Consider the following 24141-nt stretch of genomic DNA (forward strand, 5'->3'; position numbering starts at 1 on the left):
AAACATAAATCAAAGGGAACCATCCCTGCGGACCGGTCCCAGTTTGATTGGACCCAATGATGCCCTTGATTCGGATGTCTCTCGTATCATTTCGGAGTGACATAAGGCCAGAGGTTCCTCCTGTCTTCCTGTTCAGTAGCATTGTTAATATTAATATTCATATTATGGTGACTGAAAAAACAGAATAATACTTGTGACCCCACTCATGAGAAGGGGTGGATTCGGATGTGCTTTGTTTAATGAATAATCATTACAGCCCCTTTCAAGTTTTTTAATCTTACAATCTTTTATTTTACTGATGTGATGTCAATCCTCAATCTGATTCTCAGTTTGATATTGTTCGCATAGCATATTAGTGGTAATCAGTGAACTCTTTATAATAATAAATGCCTAAAAACTTTCCTTCACGGTTCCAGCAGCATGTGGGACCCTTGGTTTGGTGAAGACCACATTTTGCTGTAACCAATCATTTAAAATTAACTCCAGGACTCACTGGGTTAACCATAGGTACTGAATTAGTAAACCCAACGCCTTGTCTTGGAGTCACAGGATTTAATGCCGATGCCGAATGATGAAGTCTTAAGACTGTATGAGACGAAAACACTTAAAAACACATTTCTCCTGTAAAATAGCGGATTGCTTTTATTAGTTGTAGAATTAGAGTCCTTGGCTTCCATCTATCACTTTATGTTTATTTAAATTTTTAGTCCCATTTTAAGTACAGATTTTATTTTGCTTTAAAAATCAAGCAACTCTGACCTAGATGGCCCTGTAAAACAAATTTTTAAACAGAAAAGCCCATAAATGCAAGAAACTTTTAAGTATAACCAGTCTGCACAGTTCTAGGCGAGGATGGAACAAGCACTATACCCAATCACTCACACAAAAAATGTGAGCTACTCCCAAGCCACAGGCCAGGGTAAAACCCCAGATCCCGGGTATAAAAAAAAAAAAAAAAAGCAAGCAACACTTAAGATTTCTGCCATGAAAAACAAAACTGGGTTCAGTAGTCGCTTCTTACAAAATAAACAGCCAAGCCTACACACATGCATCTGAGTAGCCCTAGATTCATCTGTGTGATTCAGACACACGCAGGGCTATGGCCCAAGCAACAAAAGTGCTTACAGCAGAAAAAACACTCAACTTAAACCCCACAGGAGGAGGAAACAAATGCACAAAATTTACTACAAACATACTGATGTGCAGCTACTGCTTTTCTGGGGTGCACCGATTGACCTACATGTATGTATTCAATGTACAGAAGGCTGACACATACATCAACAATCTGAATGCTAAAGCATTTCAGAACAACAATGTACCATTTAACCGCACCAGCAATGCCACAGGCTTCTTGCATAAATCCTTCAAAACATCTGAATTGATGCACAACGTAGTCTTGTATACTGATAAATTTTAAAGCAGCGTTCTTCCAAACCTAAAATATTTTGTACGAATGCTCACTGTGCACAGCTAATCTTCCTTCTGATAATTCCTGCTACACTACAGCTTTTCCTGTAAGCCTCTCCACACTACCAAAATCCCTTATAGAAGTGGTACTGGCTGTGACAAATCTGACTAGTAACCGTTTATGCACCTGTCTTTCACACCTGCCACTCCAAATGCACAACTTTCCATCTTTCTCATCAACACAAGATTATCCTTCAGCTACCTGACCAACTAACTTCAGCCTTGGGCTGAAAACGTTTCCATGGCTGCTGCATTCTAATTGTACTAGTTTCAATCACAATATTATTTCCAGTTTCTGCTGATTTTTCTTGGGGATTTCATGTTGTCATATACATTTTTTCTGGACACAAGTAATGTACCCAAGTATCTAATTTGTGTTCATCCTTTTGCTGATCAACACAAGAGGTGAAAGCCACAAGTTCCTGCAATGGAGAACTTCTATACTCAAAAGCTGGCAGGAAGGCACTTCCCACATCAACTGTTGCAGCTCTTAAGAGGGAGTTCACTCTCTGGATACTTATATCAACGTGCGACTTATAAGTGTAGGCCTTAATTCTCTCTCGCACACAGTTCAAGCAATATGTATCGCAGATCTTCAAATACGATATCAGGTCCCCCTCCCTGGTCTCCAAACTACAGACTTCAAAAGCAACAATTACACCCATACTTGGCATGTCTATTAGTTTGCCTATTTCTGACAACCTGCTATACGTTACTTTCTATACATACAAAATGGATGGCTTATTTGAAATGGACCAAAAAAGTGCCCACTTAAATTCTTAAGTCAACTTCAGATACTGGATGTGTGTGCATCTTTTCCTTGGTACCACTGTTACAGTACATACTGTAAATCACCACAGATTCATACAGAACTACTAGCAGATCTTAAGATGGTTTACCTCAAGATAACCAGTAACAGAAGAAAAAGTAAATCTTCTAGACATGTCCCAACAATGGCTTATAAATGGAGTTACTGGCAGATGATGCAAGGTCTGCTGCACATTAATAATGCTGTTGTAGGGGATCACAGAAACTAGTGATGGCAAGCAACGCGATATACTCTTACTCTTAATTCCAGCTCACAAATCAGGTCATCTTCATCAACAGTGGTACTTCCAACTCTGATTTCTCTCCGGTAATTTCTGCACTTTGTTTTGATTTTCAGGCACCCGAAGCAGATAATGGGCAGAAGGTTGAAAAGCTAATTTGAGCTGGCGAACGATGCAGTCTCTGAAATGGGAGGAGTATTCCAACATTCTAAAATTTGGAGAGGACAATCCTCACTTGTGCATGTCTCTTTCACCGTTTGAATAGTTCTCGCTATCCTTGTTTATAAGTTTATGAATGTACTTGTCATGACATCTTTTGTACTTACTATTCTCAAGATTCACATCATCCAGTAGTATTATCAACCGATTCACATATCCAGTCAAGCATCTATATTCAATTAATTTGTAATTTACAGCTCTGTCAGCTTCAAACATTACAGAGACACAGAAGTTTTGCCCAGGTCTTGAACTTTCACACAATTCAGCAACTGCACTTTTAAAATGTTACTGCCAGTACAACTTTTTTCTTTAATTTAGTTTACTATGAACATCATTACAACCCTAAAGTTGTTTTTCCCCCCCAACACTGTTTAGTGCACATGTAAAATGCATTTGACCCGAGCCACAGCTTCAGTACTACTCTGCCATCTACATGCAACAAAACTGACTTACAATGTACTTACTACTTTAACTTTGGAGCTTCTATGAGTTTTGCAAGCATTTCAACATTTTCACTCTTCAAAAAAACCCATTCCCATGCTACATAGTTTAACACATTTCCTAAAGGAATCCAAGTATAAATGCAAGAGATACTTTAATTCCCACAAAAAGGAGGTGGCTCTACACAGACAAACTGCAAGAGATTAGTTCAGTATAGTACTAAACAAAACACAATCTTTCAAGAGTGTGGCAGTTTCCTAATGTGTAGAGGACAGCTGTTGTGAAGTAATTTGTAGAGAGTAGTGCTAGGGACAGCGCAGGAAGTATTAGTAGTGTTCAGAAGAGTTTGATGGTGCTATCTGGCAACATGAAGAATGGCAGGTTCTTTAGTGTTTTTGGGATACAACAACTTGAGGACAAGGGACAGTTTAACAGGGTTTCAGGTCTCCTGGAGATGACTGGCCATCTCATAGCTTGACATAAAAAAATTCAGCCTAGTAATAGGCGATCTGACATAAGTAGAAAATGGAAGGAAAAGAATTTTTAAACTGTACTAAGAAAACACAAGATTAGTGTCATTATTATAACCAAGAAGCATTTATCTTCTCTCTCTCAGCCACCCCCCCCCCTTTAGACTGCTGCACATCTATGGGAATTTTGAGGATTTTGTTACAAAGTTCCTAACCATGGCTGTGAAGGTGCTACTTACACTTTTCTTCCCACGAATACCCTCACTTTTTGTCTTCATACCATCTCACACCAGAGTGCACAAACTACTTTGTGAGCTAAACCTGAACCAGTATCAAATGAACTGCCACTTTTTGCCTTACAAACACAAGGTGCAGGGTTTGAGTCTCACAAGGGATAATTGGCTAGGCTTAAAATGGCTCGCAAGGGCAGTTAGCTTAGTACTAATCTATGAACTTGAGATTTCTAAGTCTCTGCCAGAGCCATATTGCATCTTGTCACAATATTTGACTTGCACTCTTCTGCCACACAAGGATCCGTACCAGTAATCAGGAAGAGGGCAGGGAGTTTCAGCTTCACTAATAAAGTGTCCCATTGTCAGAATTATTCTGTTTGCTGTATTGAAAATTCTACAGAAATGCACTCTGCTGAGTTTCTTAAAAGGGGAGCAATTCTTAAAACATCTGATGCCCTGTCTCATACCTCCTAAAGTAGCCATGTTAGAGATATACATTCATGTCAAGATTTGAGCCAAAGATAACACAATCAAATATATACGACTACCCTAGGCAGCAACGAATTCTTGCCCAGTCCATGCATATTTCAATGTCTGCTGGAATTATGCTCCCACTCCACCTTTAACAGCTACTCACTGTCTCAAAGAGCTTTCTGCTAGGCCCCTTTCCTTTTCACCAATGACCTAGCTAAACCCGGAGAATGTCAAAAACCACAACAGTACTCCTAACTAGATTATTTTTCTTGCACAACTATCGCCTTCACTACGCTAAAAAACACCACAGGCTCTAGGTAGAAATTGCTAGGCTTGGCAATGCTTCATTTCAACGTAGGCAACAAAAAAAAAAAAGGTTCCCCCCCCCCCTTAACCTCCCACGCAGAGGTTGTGACAAATGCTTCTGGCTGTAGTGCACAGAACTTGTTACTTCACAGCTGCAGTCCTTCACTTAAGCATCAAAGTCTTCCCAGATGAACAAGACAGCAGCTCCTCTTCTATTTCACTACCACCTGTCCTGCTCCAATTTCTCCTTTACCCAAGTCGCAATCTGAACTTCAGTCACTTGGTGCACAGACACATAGCTGGAAAGAAATCTTATGACAAAATTAAGTTTGAGAAGCACATTAAATGTAGATTTACCTAGAATAAAGGCAAGATAAACATTCTTAGCAAAAGCATTTTCATCAGCAACTACTACTACAAACTACATATTTGCTTCAGTCTTCTCAATTCAGTGCAATTCATAGGTAGGTACTAGGCTATTGGGCCTATATAAGCCTAGCCAAAAAGATACCCTGGCTCTCGCCACCCAAGAAAATTATTTTCCTGGGCCCCTGTCGAGCAGAGCCACAGAAGTTATCACCGGGATGAATTTCCCATTTCCCATCCAGACATCAAGATTTTTCTTGGGAGTGCCAATTAGGAGCTCTGTTTGACATAGATAGGCAGTCTGTTCCAGAGTATGAAAAGTCTCTGGGACAGGAATTATCACTCCAGGATGTTCCTTTTACTGTGGTGACAAGCTTTAGGTCCCTACAACGTGTAGCTCAGAGGGATTGGGATTTCTTCAAGTGGAGCATGTCCAACAGCTCTGGGTTTGACATAGTTTTGTATGTTAGGCAGAGATCACCTCTGTGTAGGTGATATGCAACGGAGTAAAGCTGGAGTTTGAGACAGTCTGCGTATGGCATCTGAGGCCAGTAATCCTCTTTGGGAGGTATTTCTCTGGCCTTTCCAGTTGTTGTAGATGTTTTGTGAGGTATATACCAAAAGGGGTGCTGTACTCTACAATGGGTCTAATGAGTGATGAGTAGAGAAGAACAACTTTTTTCTGGATAAGAAACCTTTTGTGATGTGTGCCACATAGGATTTCCTGACCACTGTGACAATGTGATCAAAGGCGACACTACTGTCCAGCTGTGTCCCAAGGTCTCATCACACTTTCGGTGTTAAGTAGACTACTACCTACGTGATAGTTCATAGGTACTTCATAGGTACAGAGTTTTTACCAAAGGGGATGACTGCACTTTTTGACATTGAGCTTCAGGCCATGGCTTTGACACCAGGCATCTGTCTCAGTGAGGCCCTTTTGTAGGATGCCCACATCATTAAGAGTTTTGATAATGGCTCCTAGTTTGCAGTCATCTGCAAACTTCGTTAGCCAAGACGTTCTGTGTTAGCCTGTACTTCAGAGACGTAGATGCCAAACAGGAGAGGACCCAGGACTGAACCCTGTGGTACTCCACTTGTCTGAAGTTGGATTTTGTTCACAATGTTACAGTTTACACTTCTAAATAAACACAGGACAACCAGGTTTGCCACTGATTACTATGGTAGGGCTAATCACTGTACACCTTTCATAATCTAAGGATAGTTAGAATTTACTGGCCACCTCTCATCCAAATGAGACTGCCCATGTCCATCCTTAAATCAATATACTTGAATGTGTTAAGCAAGCTAGAAGCTTCCTATCCACCTTAGACTAACCTGCTTCAGTACAGAGCTTATACAAACTCCTTGTGAACAACTGTAAAGCCCTACTCAATGTCATTACTCCAGAACTTCTACTTCCAGTCTTAACCCCAAACAACCCACTCTTTTCACTTACCCATACTGACAGAGTTCTCTCTGACTTGAGCCCTCCAGAGACCAAAGTGAAGGCAAATGCACTGGATTTATCCAATATATACTTTGTGTACTACCTACCTATATTCTCCCATGACAGTCTTCCGAAACACAGAATAAATAAAGTTCAGGCTCTTTGTAGGACATCTAGTTCATAATCCTGGACAATACTGAGATGGACTCCACACCTCCCATATTTTGGTAAAATATGGAAGAGGCCTTCCACTACTTTACCACATTTTTGGCAAGATTAAATTTAAAAGTGTACTGAAAATAATCTTAAAAGGAACGCAGTTTAGTGCATATTGACAACAAAATACACAGTGTTATCTTAAAAATAGCATCATTGTGCAGAAAGTGGGGTTCTATATACCTCCACTTCCTACACCACCATGCTGACCACTTGTGCCAAAGCTGGGAGAACATTAATGAATGGTTTAAAGATGTTCCAGTCCAGGACCACAACAATCTTGCCTCTCACCCTTTGTACATGCCTATAACTCAGCCATCTCAAGCACCAGACGGCACCAGAGCTCCAAAAAGATCCACTCAGCACACTCCAGCTCATCCACCAAAATAAGCACCCCTCATCCCCCCTAAAGCACCAAAGCCTTCAAATGAGCTCTGGTCCCCAGGGCCAAAGTCAGGGCATTATCATTCTATGTCACCATGCAAGTTTTGTATTACCACTCTGCACCAAAACTGCAATTTCTCAATCACTAGATGCTTTACTGCTCTTCAAGTTGCATCACTTTGAAAACTTTTTTATACTACTCACCAAATAGTACAATTATGTACTGTTTAAATGTTAGCAATTTCACCTTTGGACTATCTACTAGCATTCAAAAATACAAATAATGAAAACATTTACAATGACTAATAGCAACGCATACCCAAACAATACAATAATTTTACCAAAATGTAAATGCCCTCAACCAATCCAAGGAAGACTTAACACTGCTGAAATCTGTGCGTATTTCATGCTGTACACAAGACACAAGTTTGGCCCGTGATGAAGATTATACTCCCATTTTAAATTTCATGGGGTTAAATTATGCCTATAATTCTAGCCCATGAATTGTGAGCATGCACTGCTGAAATGTTTTTTCACAGATGTTACCACCGAAATTCTAGGAGTGCATCAATGACTGTACACCTGGTACTGCGAATGTTAGGACTGCAGAGTAAATGCTCAGGATGGTGAAGTATTTACAGTGTAAGTTACCAGGCTTATATTTGAAAATCATTAATGTGACGTTATCCGCATGTTAAGTATTACTTGACAGTCGTTCTAGTCTGACTGAGATGCAACTAGCACTAATGGGCACTGCAAACCAAAAATGCCATGGATGGGATCACTGCCACCTGTTTTCACAGGACAACTGACAACCAGGGTGCCCACCTGGGTATGTGGGAGAGCAGGGTTATGTCCCTGGATTTACTCCACTATTCCGAATAGCTCTGTTGGCCACCGGGGGGGTGGTCATTCAAATGAACCAACAGATTAAAGTACACAGAAATAGGATTCAGTAATCAATTCACCTAATGCAACCTTCCCCATAAACATAAGACACTGCTGTCCTGGGAATGGACTTCCAACATTTACACCCCAACTAGAACTGCACTCTCCCTACTTTCATAGCCTAGACATTTGCCTTTCTCTGCTCTCCCCTTTCCCACTACTCTTGACTGTGAACTAGCATCTTCCAGAGGCCCTTCCCCAATAAGAAAATATGTCCATTGCTTGTGTTTTAAATTTTGAATTTTTTTTATTTCTATAAAGTTTTTTAAAGTATTAATTAGTTAGAAAATAATATAGTTGTTTTTTTTGTATATATAATGTTAATGTAGGAGTTAAATAAGTAAATTAAATTAATTTTTAGTTTAAATAAACATAAAAAAAACATAAAATAAACTATAAAAATTTATGCTGCTAAAATGCGTATAAGTTTATGGTGGGCAATATTAATATGGTGGTACATGATGCATAAATGTTTTAAAGGTTGGGGGCTAGTAATTTATATGTTGTTTTTGCTTTGTGCTTTTTTTTTGGAGGAGAAAAATTAGGAATTTCCAAAAAAACTTTCAAAAGTTGTGTTGAAAAGAAACTAAAAGACTGTGACTGACTGCTTTATACAGTAGTTTGGCGGTTTTGGTCTACCACCACCTTGCTGTTGTTTTACCAGTTTGTTCAGCTTTTTTCGTTTGCCCTTCCCCAATAATTATTTTTGCATGTGCGCACACACGCACACAGTGAAGGGTTAAAGAATACCCCCATTCTCCATGGCTTTCTTCCTGGCACTGTAGTACTGGCTTCAACCTACACAGAGCTAGAGAACTCATTACTTATTCACTCTTTAGACATGAATTATAAAAATTAATAATCATTGGTATAAATAAATCCAAGAGTAAAGCCATAGTGGAACACTTAAGTATAAAAACAAATAAAACTAGGACTAGCGCTGTCAGCTCTAGCCTCCTTCAGATCCATATTTGCTTGGCCTCCACTGGATATTATACACAGCACTGTTACCAAACTAATCTCCTGAGCCAACGCCTCCTCAGAACCAGCTTCAAAGGAAGATCTTCACATTGTTCCCAACTATATCACAATTCTGTATGTATGCAAGTGGAAGAACATCGCTCAAGCATATACATTTCCCCACGTAATCAAGAGTCAGTTTCTCCGTAACTCTAGGTTGAATACGCAGAATAAGAAATATGAAGAAGATGCAAAAAAAACGACTGTGTTAGAGGTTACAAAGTTGACAGCATTCAATTAGAAGTACGGCAGCAGAGCAAGGCCATACTTTCACAGATGATGCACACTACAGCAAAGGAGCAAGAAGTGATGTGCAAAATTTAATGAGATGTATACTTACCGGTGACACAAAATACAAGTAGGACATTTGCCAACTGTGGTACTAAGAATGTGATCTACGTTACAAGCTGTAAAGTGTCCTAAGTTTTTATATTGGGGAAGACCAACTGCCAGTTTAGAATCAAGATGCAAGCCCACCTGAGAGATAAAGAATAAAGTTACCACTAATGTACTGTCCAAGCATATATTACAATAGGATATGTATAGTTTTCATTTTATAGGTTTTACAAATTTGTTTTTATACTTTTTTTTTTTTTTTTTTAAGTGATATGCTGTGGTTTTACTCTCCCTATTTTTGGATTTATCGTTTCTGGAGAGTATTTTACCGACTAGACTTGGAAGTGTTTTTTTCCCCCCGTTTGTGTTCTTATCGGCCATGGCGGAAGGGGATAGCCTGGAGTTGGACTATCGTCCTGAAAAGGAGATTACCACGCCCAGTATAAGTAGGAATACGAATTATACAGTTAAAGAAATGCTTATGGGCAATAAAAACAGCAATCTGCTGTTACAATTAAATAACAGTGAGTACCCAAATGCATCACTGGAACAGTTTAACTTTGGCTTACAAACAAGTGGAAGTGGCAGCTTTTTAAACTTAAAGACTGCAGTGTCAACGCTTCTACTTAAAGCATGTTTGCACTACAATATAGTACCCAGAGGAGTGTGCCCTCGTACAGGAATACATATCCACTGCTAGCGAAGTGGCAGGAGATTCATTTGAATACTACTTTCAAAATATATAAACTGCTGCTTGAATATTTTACACCACTAGAAATGGAGGTTGAATTGTTTTTGGAAACTAAACAAAAGAGTTGGAAGGGGCAGATCATCCAGACTCAATATTGAATAATTTCACAAATTTGCAATATGCGTTAAGTGACATAATAAAATCGAAAAACCAAAAGACCAAGAAGCTTATTCATGGCTATACTGACTAAATGGTTACATATTGTTGAATGGCAGAGGGATGAGGCATATAAGCACAAGATGAACATAATGAGCCACAGAGTGAATACTTGTGACATGAACCACATGGCCAAAAGAAAGGGGCGTGACAAAACCAAGCTAAAGATATACAATCTCTGAATAGTGGTGACAAATGTAGTAAAGGCATATAAGAGTGTTGTCCATGATAATGGTTTGGTCGGCGCAGTGGTAGCACTGTCGCCTCATAGCAAGAGGTTCTTCGGTTCGATTCTCGGCTGGGGTGCCTTCTGTGTGGAGTCTGCATGTCCTACCTGTGTTCGTGTAGGTTTCCTCCCACGTTACAAAGATGTGCATTTGGAGCATTTCTCCCCGGGCCTCCGCTGAAAACTGGCTCGTTCCAAGTCTGACTTTCCCGATTAACAAAGGTTAAATAAAATTTAAATGCAAGAGATGTGTCTGATGGGGGCTAAAGATGTACAAGTCTGTACACCCATCCAAAAGATTTACTTTTTTTTCGAACTTTTAATCCTACTGAAACAGAGGGAACAAAGGAAAGATCGTTCACTAAGCAGGGACAAAAAAAACAAAAGCTATTCATGTGACCTCCCAGATACGTAATGAACTTGGTCATGTATTAAATGAGAAACTCTTGAGTAAGGAGCCATCATTTATATCAGCGGCACCATTCAGGTTCAATGAATTTGTGTTTGACATTACGTGTTTTGTAAGGAATGTGGCATTGAAACTAATTTTCCCTGATACAATGGATCATCTGTTACAGTGTTTAAGAAGCCAAGTATGATGATTCCTGTACTCCACCCAGTGGCTGACACCTTTGTGAAGATCTGGGAGAAGTGTTTCATCTTCAGACTGTTACTAAACACAGAATGGATCCCTTGAGACTATGGCATATTGGAAGAACAGTTTACTACATCGCACAAGCATGCACTACGAATATATATTTCCGCAGGTAATCAAGAGTCAGTTTCTCCATAACTCTAGGTTGAATATGCGGGATGAGAAATATGAAGAATATCCAGAAAAGACAAGGAATAGACTATGTGTTAGTGGTTACAAAGATGGAGAAGTTGACAGCATTCAATTAGAAGTACAGCAGCAGAGGGAAAGAAAAAAAAAACCGCAAGGCCATACTTTCATAGAGATGATACACACGATAGCAGAAGTGTGATGTGCAAAATTTGATGAGATGTCCACTTACATACAGTCAGGACATTAAACAGATTTGTGATATAGTTAGGAACAACTAGATCTTAACGGCAGACGATTCCATTAAGCGGATAAAAGGGGATCATACACGATTTTGTTTCAAGAATAAATTGAACTTGAAACAACTTGCTTGTACAGACAGTTATGACATCCTAGCGTAGTCACCACTGTCTCTCACTTGCTGAACTGGGCTGGCTTGAACTCCCTCACCTCCTTCAGTGGTATCAACTCTCACTCGCCCACAAACTAGTAAACCATCCACTAAATGTCCCATCCCTCCAGAATCTACTCCAACCCTATCGCACCACCAGACCACTAAGATCCAGCAGCAAAAATCACTTGCAGATCACTAAAGCCAATAACTCTGCTGGTGAAGCACTATTCTCTTGCGCCATAGCCAAATTATGGAACTCACTCCCACCCACAATTACCTCAATACCATCATGCACCCACTTCAAAACTTTACTAAAAGCACAACTAAAAACATGCTGGCTATGCCCTTGCAACTCCAATCATCCACCCCATCCAACCACTACCTTTCTTTCCACTCCACTAACTACCTTGATTATAGCAAGCTCAGATGCTCATAAGCCAGTACTTATTATACAGCACAAACTTCTTCTTCTTGTAACATTTGTTAATGTCTGGTATGCACTTCACAGATAAAGATTCTAGTTGTCTACTGATGTACTATGTTCTTCATCTGTAAATATGTTGTAAGAATTGCTATGTAAATTGTTAATCACTATGCAATCCAATGTAAATACTGTTTATTTTAACTGTGGAGCTTTTCTCCCCGGGCCTCCGCTGAAAATGGGCCTACGTCCAGACACTCCCGGTCAACAAATTTAAATAAAATGTGGATCAGAAAAGAGCACCAGCTAAGAGCCATGGAATATTCAAGTGTGGCCGTTGTACAGCCTGTCCATATAGATCAATCAATCTGGGGTGTTTTCGACATCCAGCGACACACAAAATGTATACAACTAGGACATTTGCTTACTGTGGTACCAAGAATGTGATCTACGTTGCAAGCTGTAAAAAGTGCTCAAGTTTTAATATTGGGAAGACAAATTGCCAGTTTAGAGTCAGGATGTAAGCCCATCCGAGAGATATTAAAAATAAAGTTACCACTAATGCATTGTCCAAGCATATATTACAATATGATATGCATAGTTTTCATGTTATGGTTATACAGAAGGGGGAACTTGAAAGAATTCATTGAACTGGAGGAAGCTAGATGGATAGCAGATTTGACAGCGGGTCAGGAACCTGGTTTAAATGAAATACTTCCTTTGAAGCTGGTTGAGGAGGCATTGGCTCAGGGGATGAGCCTGACTGGCTACAATACTGTACATAATATCCAATGGAGGCAGAGAAGTATGGATCTGAAGAAGGCCAAAACCGAAAGCGCTTGTCCTAGTTTTATTTGTTTTTACACTTTTAAGGAAGTGTTCCGCTGTGGTTTTACTCTATTTTGGATTTATCGTTTGTGGGGAGTATTTTACCGACTAGACTTGGTGGCGTTTTTTTTCTGTTAATATTTCATTGGTAGTAGGACCAAGTGATCCAACTTAACGAAGACAGAAGGAATACCTTGTCATACTGCAGTGTTTAATACCCACTTCTCAGATACCAATGACATGTGTAAAAGTAATAAATGCCAACCTAAATAAAACTTTAAACAATAAAGAAAGCAGTGATAATGCATATTAAAATGGGCAGCTGTCCCAAACCCCACACAGAGCATTTAATGAAAATCTCTAGCTACACTTTATTTTAAAAGAGAACTGAACCATTACTGCTGCAGGGCCCTAAAGACAAGACAGAAACTGCAGATAAACTTTGAGGGAACTGGTCACCTCGAGACCTTCGGCGAGACTGAACAGTTTTGTGGTTTCAGATCTTAGTTCGTGACTCCTATGCAGAAACCCACAAGAATGAGAGGGGAAAAAAAAAAAACATGCGCGCATATAACACATTACATATACGTGTATGCATAAATTCAGTCACCTACCAGCTGGATAGCTATGTGGCTCAAGACTCCCCCATCCTAATTTTGTAGGTCCTACCTCCAGGAGGCGGCTAGTGGAGTCCTTCAAGGCTCTGTGTTGGTTCTACTTTTTAGGCCTCTACCTCTTTGATATCAAGGTCAACCCTGAGGATTCTCTGGTGATCAAGTTTACAGAGCAGCGCAAACTAGGTGCAGTCAAAGAATATCGCAAGACACGGAAGAGCTGACTCAAAAATAAAATCTGTGAAAGTCGAGTCACTGTCTAGAACTCAAGGCCAGAAAAATTCACAATAGCATCCTCTGAGAAGTTGGCGACACCCTGAAAAGTACCTCATGGATAAACTCCTATGAACAGACCCAGTAATCAGTGATTTAGGGAAGCATGCATACAGTAACCTGGCCTTCGGCCACCATGCACCTATGACAGTAAATAAATAATTTTATGTTGCACAACTTTTAATTACGAGTATAGCATCTAGGTCCACAGCTCATTCTTTCAATGCATTTGGCCCTCAGACCAATTTAGAGTACAACACCCCTACAGTATGTACCTGACCATACACATGCAGCAACTGAACTCCCACAGAGGCTCGTCACAAAAAGGATACAGGGCATAAGCAACATGACCTACATGGATTGCCCCAAAGCCCTGTCCCTGTAATTTGTCTCCTACAGACTGTTGAGGGGTAATCTAGGCCTTGAAAACAGAGCATCCTTGGATCCTATTCTGATGCACCTTCTGCATATGTTCAAAATAATCAGAATCACCCGAACAAGGGATTTTACTGCTTTGTGATATAAACAGGACACTGATTTTTTTATGCCTAGTAAATCTCAGGATAAATTTCAGTTCATATATTTTTAATGCATACTACTAGCAGACTGCTCAATCTCTCACAGTCTTCAAAATTCAATTTATTGCTAAATCAAAAAAGAGTGTACAAACATCTGTCATTAAACTTTATAGCAAAGGTGGCAAAAGTGGTCCCCTTTCAATTATTTAATTTTCTTAGCACACAAATGAACTGATGACCACTTTTAGACACAAACTGAGACAGATGGCAGACAAATATTACATTCAGACATCATAAAGATGCACATTAAATTCAGTTAAGATGCACATTAAATTCAGTTAAGATGCACATTAAATTCAGTTTTAATACATTTACAAGAAATCATTCAGTTAAGATGCACATTAAATTCAGTTTTAATACATTTACAAGAAATCATTCATTTTTATTTAGTATCATGTCTTAAAGATACAGTGCATCTAACTCATGTTCACGTTTAACTACAACCACAAACTGCTCTCAATAGAAGCCAAAGAAAAAAAACATTTACACAGAAGTTTACATGTTATTACATGAGTATTACACACTACTGACTTCACATTGCTAAAGGAATTGGCTGCATATCCACTGTAGACTTATCTAAGCAGTAATCATCCTGCAGCCCCAAATGCATTACACTTAAATTCGTAAGGTGTTCCTATAGTAGATTTCCAAAGTGTGAGCATTTACTCACCCCGAGCTGTTTGACAGGTAATGATCTACCTTCCGCTGGTAACTACTTTCATTTGTGTATATTAGTGCAGTGCAGTGATGCTCCCTGTTAAGTATATATAGCAGAACATTTTATTTTCTATTGTTTGTAGTGATACAATCCTTTATTGGGAATGTAAGCTAGAATGCATATTTGAGACATGGATAAGGACGTTTTTGGCTAAGGATGCAAATAAATCAGCAGTGAGCCAATTCCAGATTTTTGAACAAACCCACATTGAAGGTGGCCATTCAGTGTGTTGGAATATTTGTGGCCTCAAGTATCTTCTGCGTAAAAAGTGTAATTGCATTAAAAGAAATTATAAAAGTAGTCTGAAGTAATTCACGAACCATTCTGTTTCCTCCTCCATAAAACTGACAACTTAATTCAAGGTTAACAGTTTCAAAGCCTGCATTGTAGTCCATGAAACTGGACCCAGTAAAGTTATATTTGTGAAGATCTGGGTCAGTAAGAATGTTCAGTGCTGTTAACTACATGAATTTTATCCCAACTGTAGTACCTTACTTTATATAAATAAAAATCTTCCAAGATTTTTTGAAATGACAGAATTGGCAACTGGACTACAGTTATTGGTTTAGAGAGCTGTTACATTTGGGAAGAGAAGGTTAACATGTTAGTACTTGGCTAATCACCCTTGTGCGCCATATAAAGCTAGTCAATTACTCCATTTGAGAATCAAACTCTGCACTTTGTGTATGTAAGGTAAAACACCTTAACCATTATGCAACCCCAAGATTAAACAGTGGTTGAAACTGCCTTCAGGTCAGCACCCTTTTTTGCTTTTCTCAGAAAGTGGACTCTCGGATACCAGACAAGAACAACAAAAAAATCACAGTGCCCAGAAGGCCCACTACTATCAGCACTTCCCATATTCAGCAGAGGGACAATCCACCACATTAGCAAAAGTGAAAAGACCACAGCTCAATAATCTAAAGCAACTTCAGGCTCCAGAACCAAATGAATAAAGAAAAACAAAACAGACTTCCCAATTATTCTCAACATATGATAGATTAAAATATAAAGAGCATATGATACGTGTTACCACTTATATCAACAAACTACACTACAAACTTTAAAAAAAAGGGGAGTGTGATCAACCCATGTGGGGATTTAACAAATGAAACACAAGCCTCAAAGAAGGTGAGGTCGCATACGGTCATCTACTGGATACAGATGTGAAGCGCTGGAAATGCAAAGTCAAACACCACGAAAGAGCCAGCTGACACTAATGGCAAAAAGCAGTTTAGCAAGAAACACCCGGAACCTCTTACACGCAAAATAGGAGCCACGTACACCACATGTCATGGTTTAAAAAGGATTAGGAGAGCACACTTACTTAAATTCATTAAACACATGTCTACAGCGTGTATTGTCATACGCAAGTTTCAGTGGTAATGCCGTGTGAAAAATAACCAACAAAACCCAAATGTTAAAGCTAATGGTAACGTTATCCTGAAAGACAATGAGAAAAACACCTACAAGACTGACAATCTAGATCTGGGGAACAGTCAAATTAACATCAAAATTGGGTTGACACCTTTTCAAAGTGGGACATTTTTGTAGAAACAGATTTTGCAGGGCAAAACATACCCATTGCCAGTACAAAGGACAGAACTTCATTTTTTGCCAAACATTTTGAGCTGCTTATTCTGTTCCTTATAACATTTAGGTGTTAGATACAAAATAACTTTTATGCAAGTATTAAAGAAAATATAGGGAACATTTTTGTCCTAAAATCTCAGGACATCTGCCATTTTTTTCAATTTTTTTTGCAGGATACAGCTGCCCAAAGAGGGACTGTCCCTCGCAAAGTGGGACAGGTGGTAACCCTACATCAAAATGGAGACCTTTATAACGTGGATATACTTGAAAGGGGGGCGGGTAAACTGTTACGAAAAAGGCACCATTCACAAGCACCACCAAAGAATGCAATTCTACAATGGGTACCGCACAAGAAAAGTGCAACTCAAAATACACTAAAGTAAAGCATACCTCTCAAATGTCACCGATTTTCATAGGTTGGCACTAGGCTATCAGCCCTTGGGCCTATACAAGCTTAGCCATAACAATTCCCTGGATATTTCTTCCCACAATATTTACTTCCCTGGACCCGTCTAGCAGGGCAACTGACGTGACCCCCGGGGTGAATTTCCCATCTTCCATCCACTCGTCAAGGTTCCTTCTGAAGAGGGCCAAGGAGGCGCTCCGCTTGTCATGTATGGGCAGTCTATTCCAGAGTTTTAAGTGACAAATGTACCTATGCCCCTCTTAAAACTTGACTTTCGGAGGAAAAGTGGGGAATCGCACATAATAAATAATGCCAATAATTAAGAGAGAGACTTCTTCAGAAAATGTTATTAATTCACATCCTCTTATTCTATCAAGGTCTTAATTTAACAGAACTAATATATTAAAAGTTTCCCCGATTGGTTGAGAGCTATGAAGTAAAAGGTCCCGGGTTTCATTTATTGGAACAATTTCAAGTCTACATAAAGATGTCACTTAACAAAACAGCAACCAAATGCAGAGGCTTCTCCCAGGAAGAACCACGTAAATATCACAGACTCAATGGTGACACTTTTTACTAATACAGTTATCAAAAGAAACGAAATGAATTCCTCAACATACTGACTGATGCAGGACCATGCCTCACATGTAAAAGCCACGAGGCTTTTAAAAATAAGATGTCCGCGATCAGAAACAAAATAATCAAGCATACAACCAACGGAGTAGGCCAGTTTTACAATATATACAAAATTATAGAATCCGCTAAACAGCTGTGTGTGTGCTGGAGAAGTGTCCATTAATAACGATGACAACGAATACAAGTTCGAGGTCATGAGAAATACGCGTACCCCTCCCCCATACACCATGCTTTGTGTTCGCAACAGCATGGTCAATGCTGCCTACAAATCCCAGCATTCCTAATAGCAAACTACATTCCCCAAGAAGCAAAGTACAAAGATCCTCCTACTCGAGGAGGGCTGCAGAGTCACTGCCAGGCCCGACAATTAAAACATACACACCCCCCTGCGACTCATTCCAACACACGAGGGTTTCAGATGCCGAACCGAAGCCGACTGGGTACCGAGACACATTCCAGAGTTGCAACAGTTGTCGACAGCTGTAATGCTTGAAGTAAGCCATCCCACAATCATCACCATGACAGGCAGCATGGCAGTACCTCCCATCCCAATGGTCGCTGAACGAGCAGTTCTGCAAGCATGCCACTTTCTCCCCTCCATTTAACCAAAAGTCTACACTCTATTCCAGTAGTCCAAACTTAAAGTGCAAATCAATGAAGACTACTGAAACGAGTAACTACCCAGGTGTGGATTAGAGGGTGTACACGACTAAACTGCGGACCACGTGGGTCTGTTTGCAATTCTCAGACATAAGTCATCTCGGGCCGCGAGAAAAAAAAAAGAACAAAGTAGAGGGGCCCTAAGGTACGCATGGTATTACTGATGCCAAACACAAGTTGCCCTCATCTTAACTGGTAAAGCAGCCCATACCAATAACAAAGCGCGTCTACTATCGAAGGGGCGGTTGCCATGTATAGCCACACACAAGCTGTAGTGAACAAGCATGGAAAGCACAAGGCACGAACCTGCACAGTCCACCGATCACCTCCTTCTCTGTTTTTCTGAAGTGCTGCAGCGAAGGCACCTTCTGCGTGGGCACCATAAAGTATTCCATAACGGTAAAGACCTCCCTGATCTTAAAAGAGCGGCTAGCGCTGTCTTACTGTGTATACCTCGCGCTCACACTACAGACTCGCGATCCTCTGCAGCTGATCGGACAGCCGATTCAAGGCGGGAAACAGCTGGTCGGGTTGCAATGCACCGCCTCCCTCCGCCGAGTAAGACACTGCATGTAAACAAAGGACTATTTTGTGTACTAACTTAACTGCCGTTTTTTCTTTGAGTGGTCTTCCACCCTCGCAGACAGTATAAAAGTAATCAGTGGCTCTTGTAATGAAACAAGATAGTTAAGAATAGGTAAGATGAACGGGCAGAAAAAAATCATTAAACCACAGCCGGGAGTGCCAGTCTTGAGTTAGTCCGCCACTACAGGTGAGACGGCCCATCAGCTGACGAGCTGGCAACGATCGCAACAACAGCCGGAGCCGCAGGGGGCGGGGCGGTACAGCTGAGAGAACCCTCACTGCTGGGGAGACGAGGACGTCTGAGAACTGGTTGTTGTGTTGTTCTTTTACCACATGAAGACAGTTTACGAAAAGCGGTGTCACCGACATATGTCTGTTTTAACAAAAACTAAAGTTTTGATCACGCCCCTTTCAACTGAATACCCGCGTTTCCCTCCGTTATAGTAAGGGAAAGTGTGCCCCGCCCCTGCCAAGAGAAAGAAAACGGCTGCAGTAAGAGTGAATCCTAACCGCTACCATTTTAGCCTCCACCCCCGCCCAGCGTACAGTTTCTTTCTCAATGAATGTGTGTGTTATGCGATGTTGCAATACTTGCTGACGTTCCGATAGACTTCATTTTTTCCTTTGGTTTCGTTACTACTGTTCTGCAGTACAGTGTATAAAAAGGAAAGACAGGTTACATAGTTTCCAATTTCCAGTTGTACTAAAATACTGATACACACTTTCTTTCCCAAACACAAATACGTATATTTCTCGCTTTTATTTTTAAGATAATACTGTTTGCTTCTATATTTTGCATTTCATGAACCACACTTGAGCATTATCTTTTTGTGCGTGCGTGTATTTTTCTGTTCTTTTATTTTCTTTAGTTTTTCAGCGGTGGGTGGCTGATAACAACAAAACCTTCTGGTTATTACATCTGCATTCTGCTTTGCTTCTACTATGGGTGAAAATGGGCCGCTAGTCGAGACAAAGAGGTGTACGCATGGTGAAACCACACCAGAAGCACAACTTGTAGTTCTGCTTTACTTTTAGTTTTTAACCCTGTCTGGTTTTCTGTTTATTTAATTGCTTCCCTCATGCCGTAGGTGTTGGTGATCTTTACATTGGCATATAAGTGACATTTACAGCTTAGTTGAATACGGTTTTCTATTTTTTATGTTCATTTTTTATATATAAGAACGCAGCCATCCCTCTCCACGCCGCGACTTCTATCTTTCCACTGACTGCTCCTGTTTATACTGGTCATGACTTGCAACGTTGTTTTGGATTAAACAACTCTGGACCTTCTACTACTGGTTGGAAAGTGGATTTAACTACGTGTTTTGGAGGAAGTGAGAATGAAAAGCATAACGCTAAGACGTACTGTTGCTATATTGGGTTGTATCCCACTTTATCCCTCTGCGGTGTGGACTTCATGCTCATTCTACCTCAGGTGCTGTCTTTATGACAGGCCCCTATCTGTACCCTTCCTCAAAAGACAGAAGACAATTTTTGTTAGGTGGAGAAGCATTATGCTGAAAGTTTGGTGCGTTTTTGTAGACTAATATATTTCTGCAACTGTATTTTATGCTTATGGCCGTATTATCAAAAACAGCGCCTGTAAAAGCTTCCTCCCTTGTCATCTCTTAGCCAATACCAAATAAGAAAAGGTAAAGTTGGCGTGCATTTTTCTACATTGCATTGTTTCAACCCTGATCTGTGCATGCTATCCACAACTCTCTCTGAAGCAATGCTTCAGATCTGCAATGAAGTGTAACCGCACCTTTTGGCGCAAGAAATCTGGACAAAGGCCCAAAACAGGGACCCCTTTTTAATGTTTCTGTTATAAACTAATACAGTTTATAGAGTAATAGGATTTGTGTTAGCATGCATTTGTCCGAGATTGGTACTGCTCTCCGTGCCTCTTCCTGACAACCATTATTCATTATTTGTCAAAGCACTTTACTAGTAACTGTTGATTCACAGCCGGATGTTAACCCACGAGCAACACTTATGACCAGTTCAACACCTCGTATATTATTTTGCATCAGCATAACCATCACAAAAACAAAGACAGGTGGATTGAATGGCCACAGCCATGTGTTTATTGCCAGTTGTTGCCAATGACCCTTACAGTTTGAAGTCAATTATTTGAGATGTGTACAAGGCAGGAAGGTTTTCTTTATTTTATAGCAGTGCCCTAACCGAATATAGAGCAACAGACAGCACGTGTAATATCTGGCTCTTCCAGTTAATCTTGTCCATAGTATTTTTTTATTTATTAACCGGGCTATCTAACTGGCTAGTCTCCATTTTCAGTAGTCCATTTTCAGTAGAAAAAGGGAGAAAACATAAATACATACAAATACAATATAATAAAAGTACAGTAAGGATATCTTACTTAAACGTACTTAACTCAATTCCTCTGGGCCGCTTTATAGTCTGCCAAGGAGTCATTGCCAGACTGGTTACCCCTGGCAATGTTCCATTGAGGCTGTCTGACCTGTGGGGGGGGGGGGGGGGGTGGCATCTCAAGAGTCCTCAGACCCATCCCACTTACTTTGGCTTCCCTTACCTTTCCTGCCTTCTTTCCAGTCACATGACTGTGGCAGCCTAGCTTAATCTGTCTATCTCACCTGGAGGAGAAGGCAAAAACAGGAAAACAATGGTGGGAGGAAAGCAGGAAATTCCTTCTCGACCCCTAATGCAATCACCCGTGTAGGTCACTGGGTCAAATGGCCACCTTTGTCTGACCCAATTCTGGTTGCCAACGTTCCCCTGCTTTTATGAGGGGGTGAGTTAAATGGGAGCAATACTACCCCATGACAGCTCATCCCACTCTAACCCTCCTAACCTATCCTGTTCCTCCACCTCTCCCCTCACTCTCTGAAATGTGAGTGAGCTGACATGCCTCTGACAAATGGCTGCTTGCTGCAACCTGGCCAGCCGTTGTCCAAGATTGGTACAGCTGTCCCTGCCCCTTATAAACCGACAACCATGGTGCACACAGGAAAATGTCTGCATCATAACTGAACTGTGTAGCAACCAAGGCACCTAAATAGTGCAGATCATGATAATAGAAATACACACCAGCATGTCTGGAGGTGATTCCTGTGGTTTTCTATTTTGTCTGGGAATCACATAGTAATTAGCAGATCCCATATAGTTTGATGCTTACTGTAAGTGCACTCATGAGAGGAGAAGATGATGTACAGAGCCCTATGGTACCTCCATTTTAGCACTGAATATAAGGAGGATTGTGAACAATTAATGATGACTCAAAAGATTCATCCTTAAGAATGGTACAGAACCACTGAAGTTCTATGTAAATATTGTACAAGTGAAGTTCACTGAGCATTCTTTGATGGTCTACAGAATCCAGAACTTTAAAGAGATGAAGAATGAAAAGGTTAGTTAGCTCACCTCTGTCCATGGCCATAAGCAGGTTATGAGGGTTACTGAGGTTGTACTGGTACAATGATCTTCCTTAAAGCTCAGACTTGTCTGAATAATGTTAGTGATATAGAATTTTTTTAAAGGTAAGGTTTATATGTAGTGTTAGGGGTTAGCATGTGTTACATAAGTGGGCTTCATCCACCTTGCACTGCCTTAGTAATATATTTGAACTCTTATCCCCCCAACCCTATGTCTTACGTTAAAAAAGATAATTTCCCCTAACTTTAACACTACACAAGACAGACTCTGACATATAGACACGCACCCAATATACACAAGACACCATTCAGCATGATCAAACAAGCATATGTTTGGCCAAGGCTACAGGACTTATACTTTGTGTGCGTATGGGGGGTATGTATTAGCAGAGTGATACATAGAAGAGGAACCACATATGCCACATAGAAGAAGAAGCATTATGGACCGATGAGCAACTGGGACTCTATTCTATTTATAGAGGTACATATTTGTGGTTTACACCAACCACAATATTTTATAGTAGATTTCAGCCATAAAGGTTCATAATTCTAGACTTATGAAGTGAAATTTGGTAATGCAAGACTATTACTTCACTATAAGTTATCAACTAAGAGGGGACAATATGATAGCAGATTCCTTCTGTTGTCTAGCTTTGGGTAGGAATATCAAGAAAAGACATACAAAGAAGCACTATTAATATCATTTGCTGGGTGACTGGACCTGTTTAACAACTCATCGGTACCAGTAATAGCCTAATTGGATCTGGATCCCTGGGGAAGAAAGAACATTTCCCTAAGTAATCTTATTCTGAATAGGATCAATTTGCTCTCCTGTGTTTTATTTTGAACACACACACACTGTCTCAAACAAACACATTTATAAGTTTTGTTTATTCTGATGTCTTAACATAGAAAATGTACAGAACCAGCTGAAGATTGTGTTGTAGTATTGCTAACTATAGTAATTAATACCTAATTAAATGCACCCAAAATGACAGAGAAGAAAATTAACCAGATTGAATTTGGGGCAATCTGGAGCCAGCAAGTTATAGTGCATAGTACAAACACGTTTGTAATTTTTGCATGAACAATAGGCTTCCATATATCACAAAATATTAACAAAAGCCATTAGTTGTATGGTTTAGCCGAAATAAATTCACAGGGTTAGTTTCTTGTTTTAGAAGAAAATAGGTAGAGAAAAGCATCTCGGTAGTCAGGTGATGATAATGATTAGACTATACTAAAAAAGCAGCGTTGCAAGCCACAGATCCACAAGGCCACATCAGAGTAAGCAGAGATTACCAAAGAAGATAAGGAGAGTCAGAACACCTAGGTAGAATAGAAAGAACATTTTGTAACAATGGGAGGGGAGGTTATATTATTTTCTTTTAGAGATGATACCATGGAGCAACATATAATGGGGAGGGAGTGCATGTGTGTGTGTGAGACAAATGGAGATTTAAAAGGAACATAAATATCAATAAAGAAAGTGGTAGGCAAACAGTGTATTAAAACCAAGCGTGTTAGAAAAGCATTTAGTTTGGAAAGAAGTACTACCCACATGTATAGCAGATTTATTTATTTATTTTACATTTGTTAACCGGGATGGTCCGACTGGATACATGTCCTTTTTCAGCGGAGGCCCGGGGAGAAAAGCTCCAACAGAGTTACATTGATAATTAGGTACAGTAAATGAGCTGAAAGAACTTAACAAAAACATAGG

The 24141-nt window shown here is 40.0% G+C and overlaps 1 protein-coding gene across 1 annotated transcript in view; it reads right to left on the reverse strand.

The window, feature by feature from the left end:
• TFAP4 (transcription factor AP-4) overlaps positions 1 to 19327 on the reverse strand; it is a 92771-nt gene extending 73444 nt beyond the window's left edge. The window contains exons 1-2 of the mRNA XM_044088911.1: positions 18649 to 19327; positions 4913 to 4958 (exon numbers count right to left, since the gene is read on the reverse strand). Of these exons, the coding sequence (XP_043944846.1) occupies positions 4913 to 4958; positions 18649 to 18812 (210 nt within the window). The 5' untranslated portion in view covers positions 18813 to 19327. The remainder of the gene's footprint in view (positions 1 to 4912; positions 4959 to 18648) is intronic.
• Between the last annotated feature and the right edge of the window lie 4814 nt (positions 19328 to 24141).

This window comes from Protopterus annectens, chromosome 12.part0 (assembly GCF_019279795.1).
Source record: "Protopterus annectens isolate FY-2018-M chromosome 12.part0, PAN1.0, whole genome shotgun sequence".
NCBI lineage: Eukaryota > Metazoa > Chordata > Ceratodontiformes > Protopteridae > Protopterus > Protopterus annectens.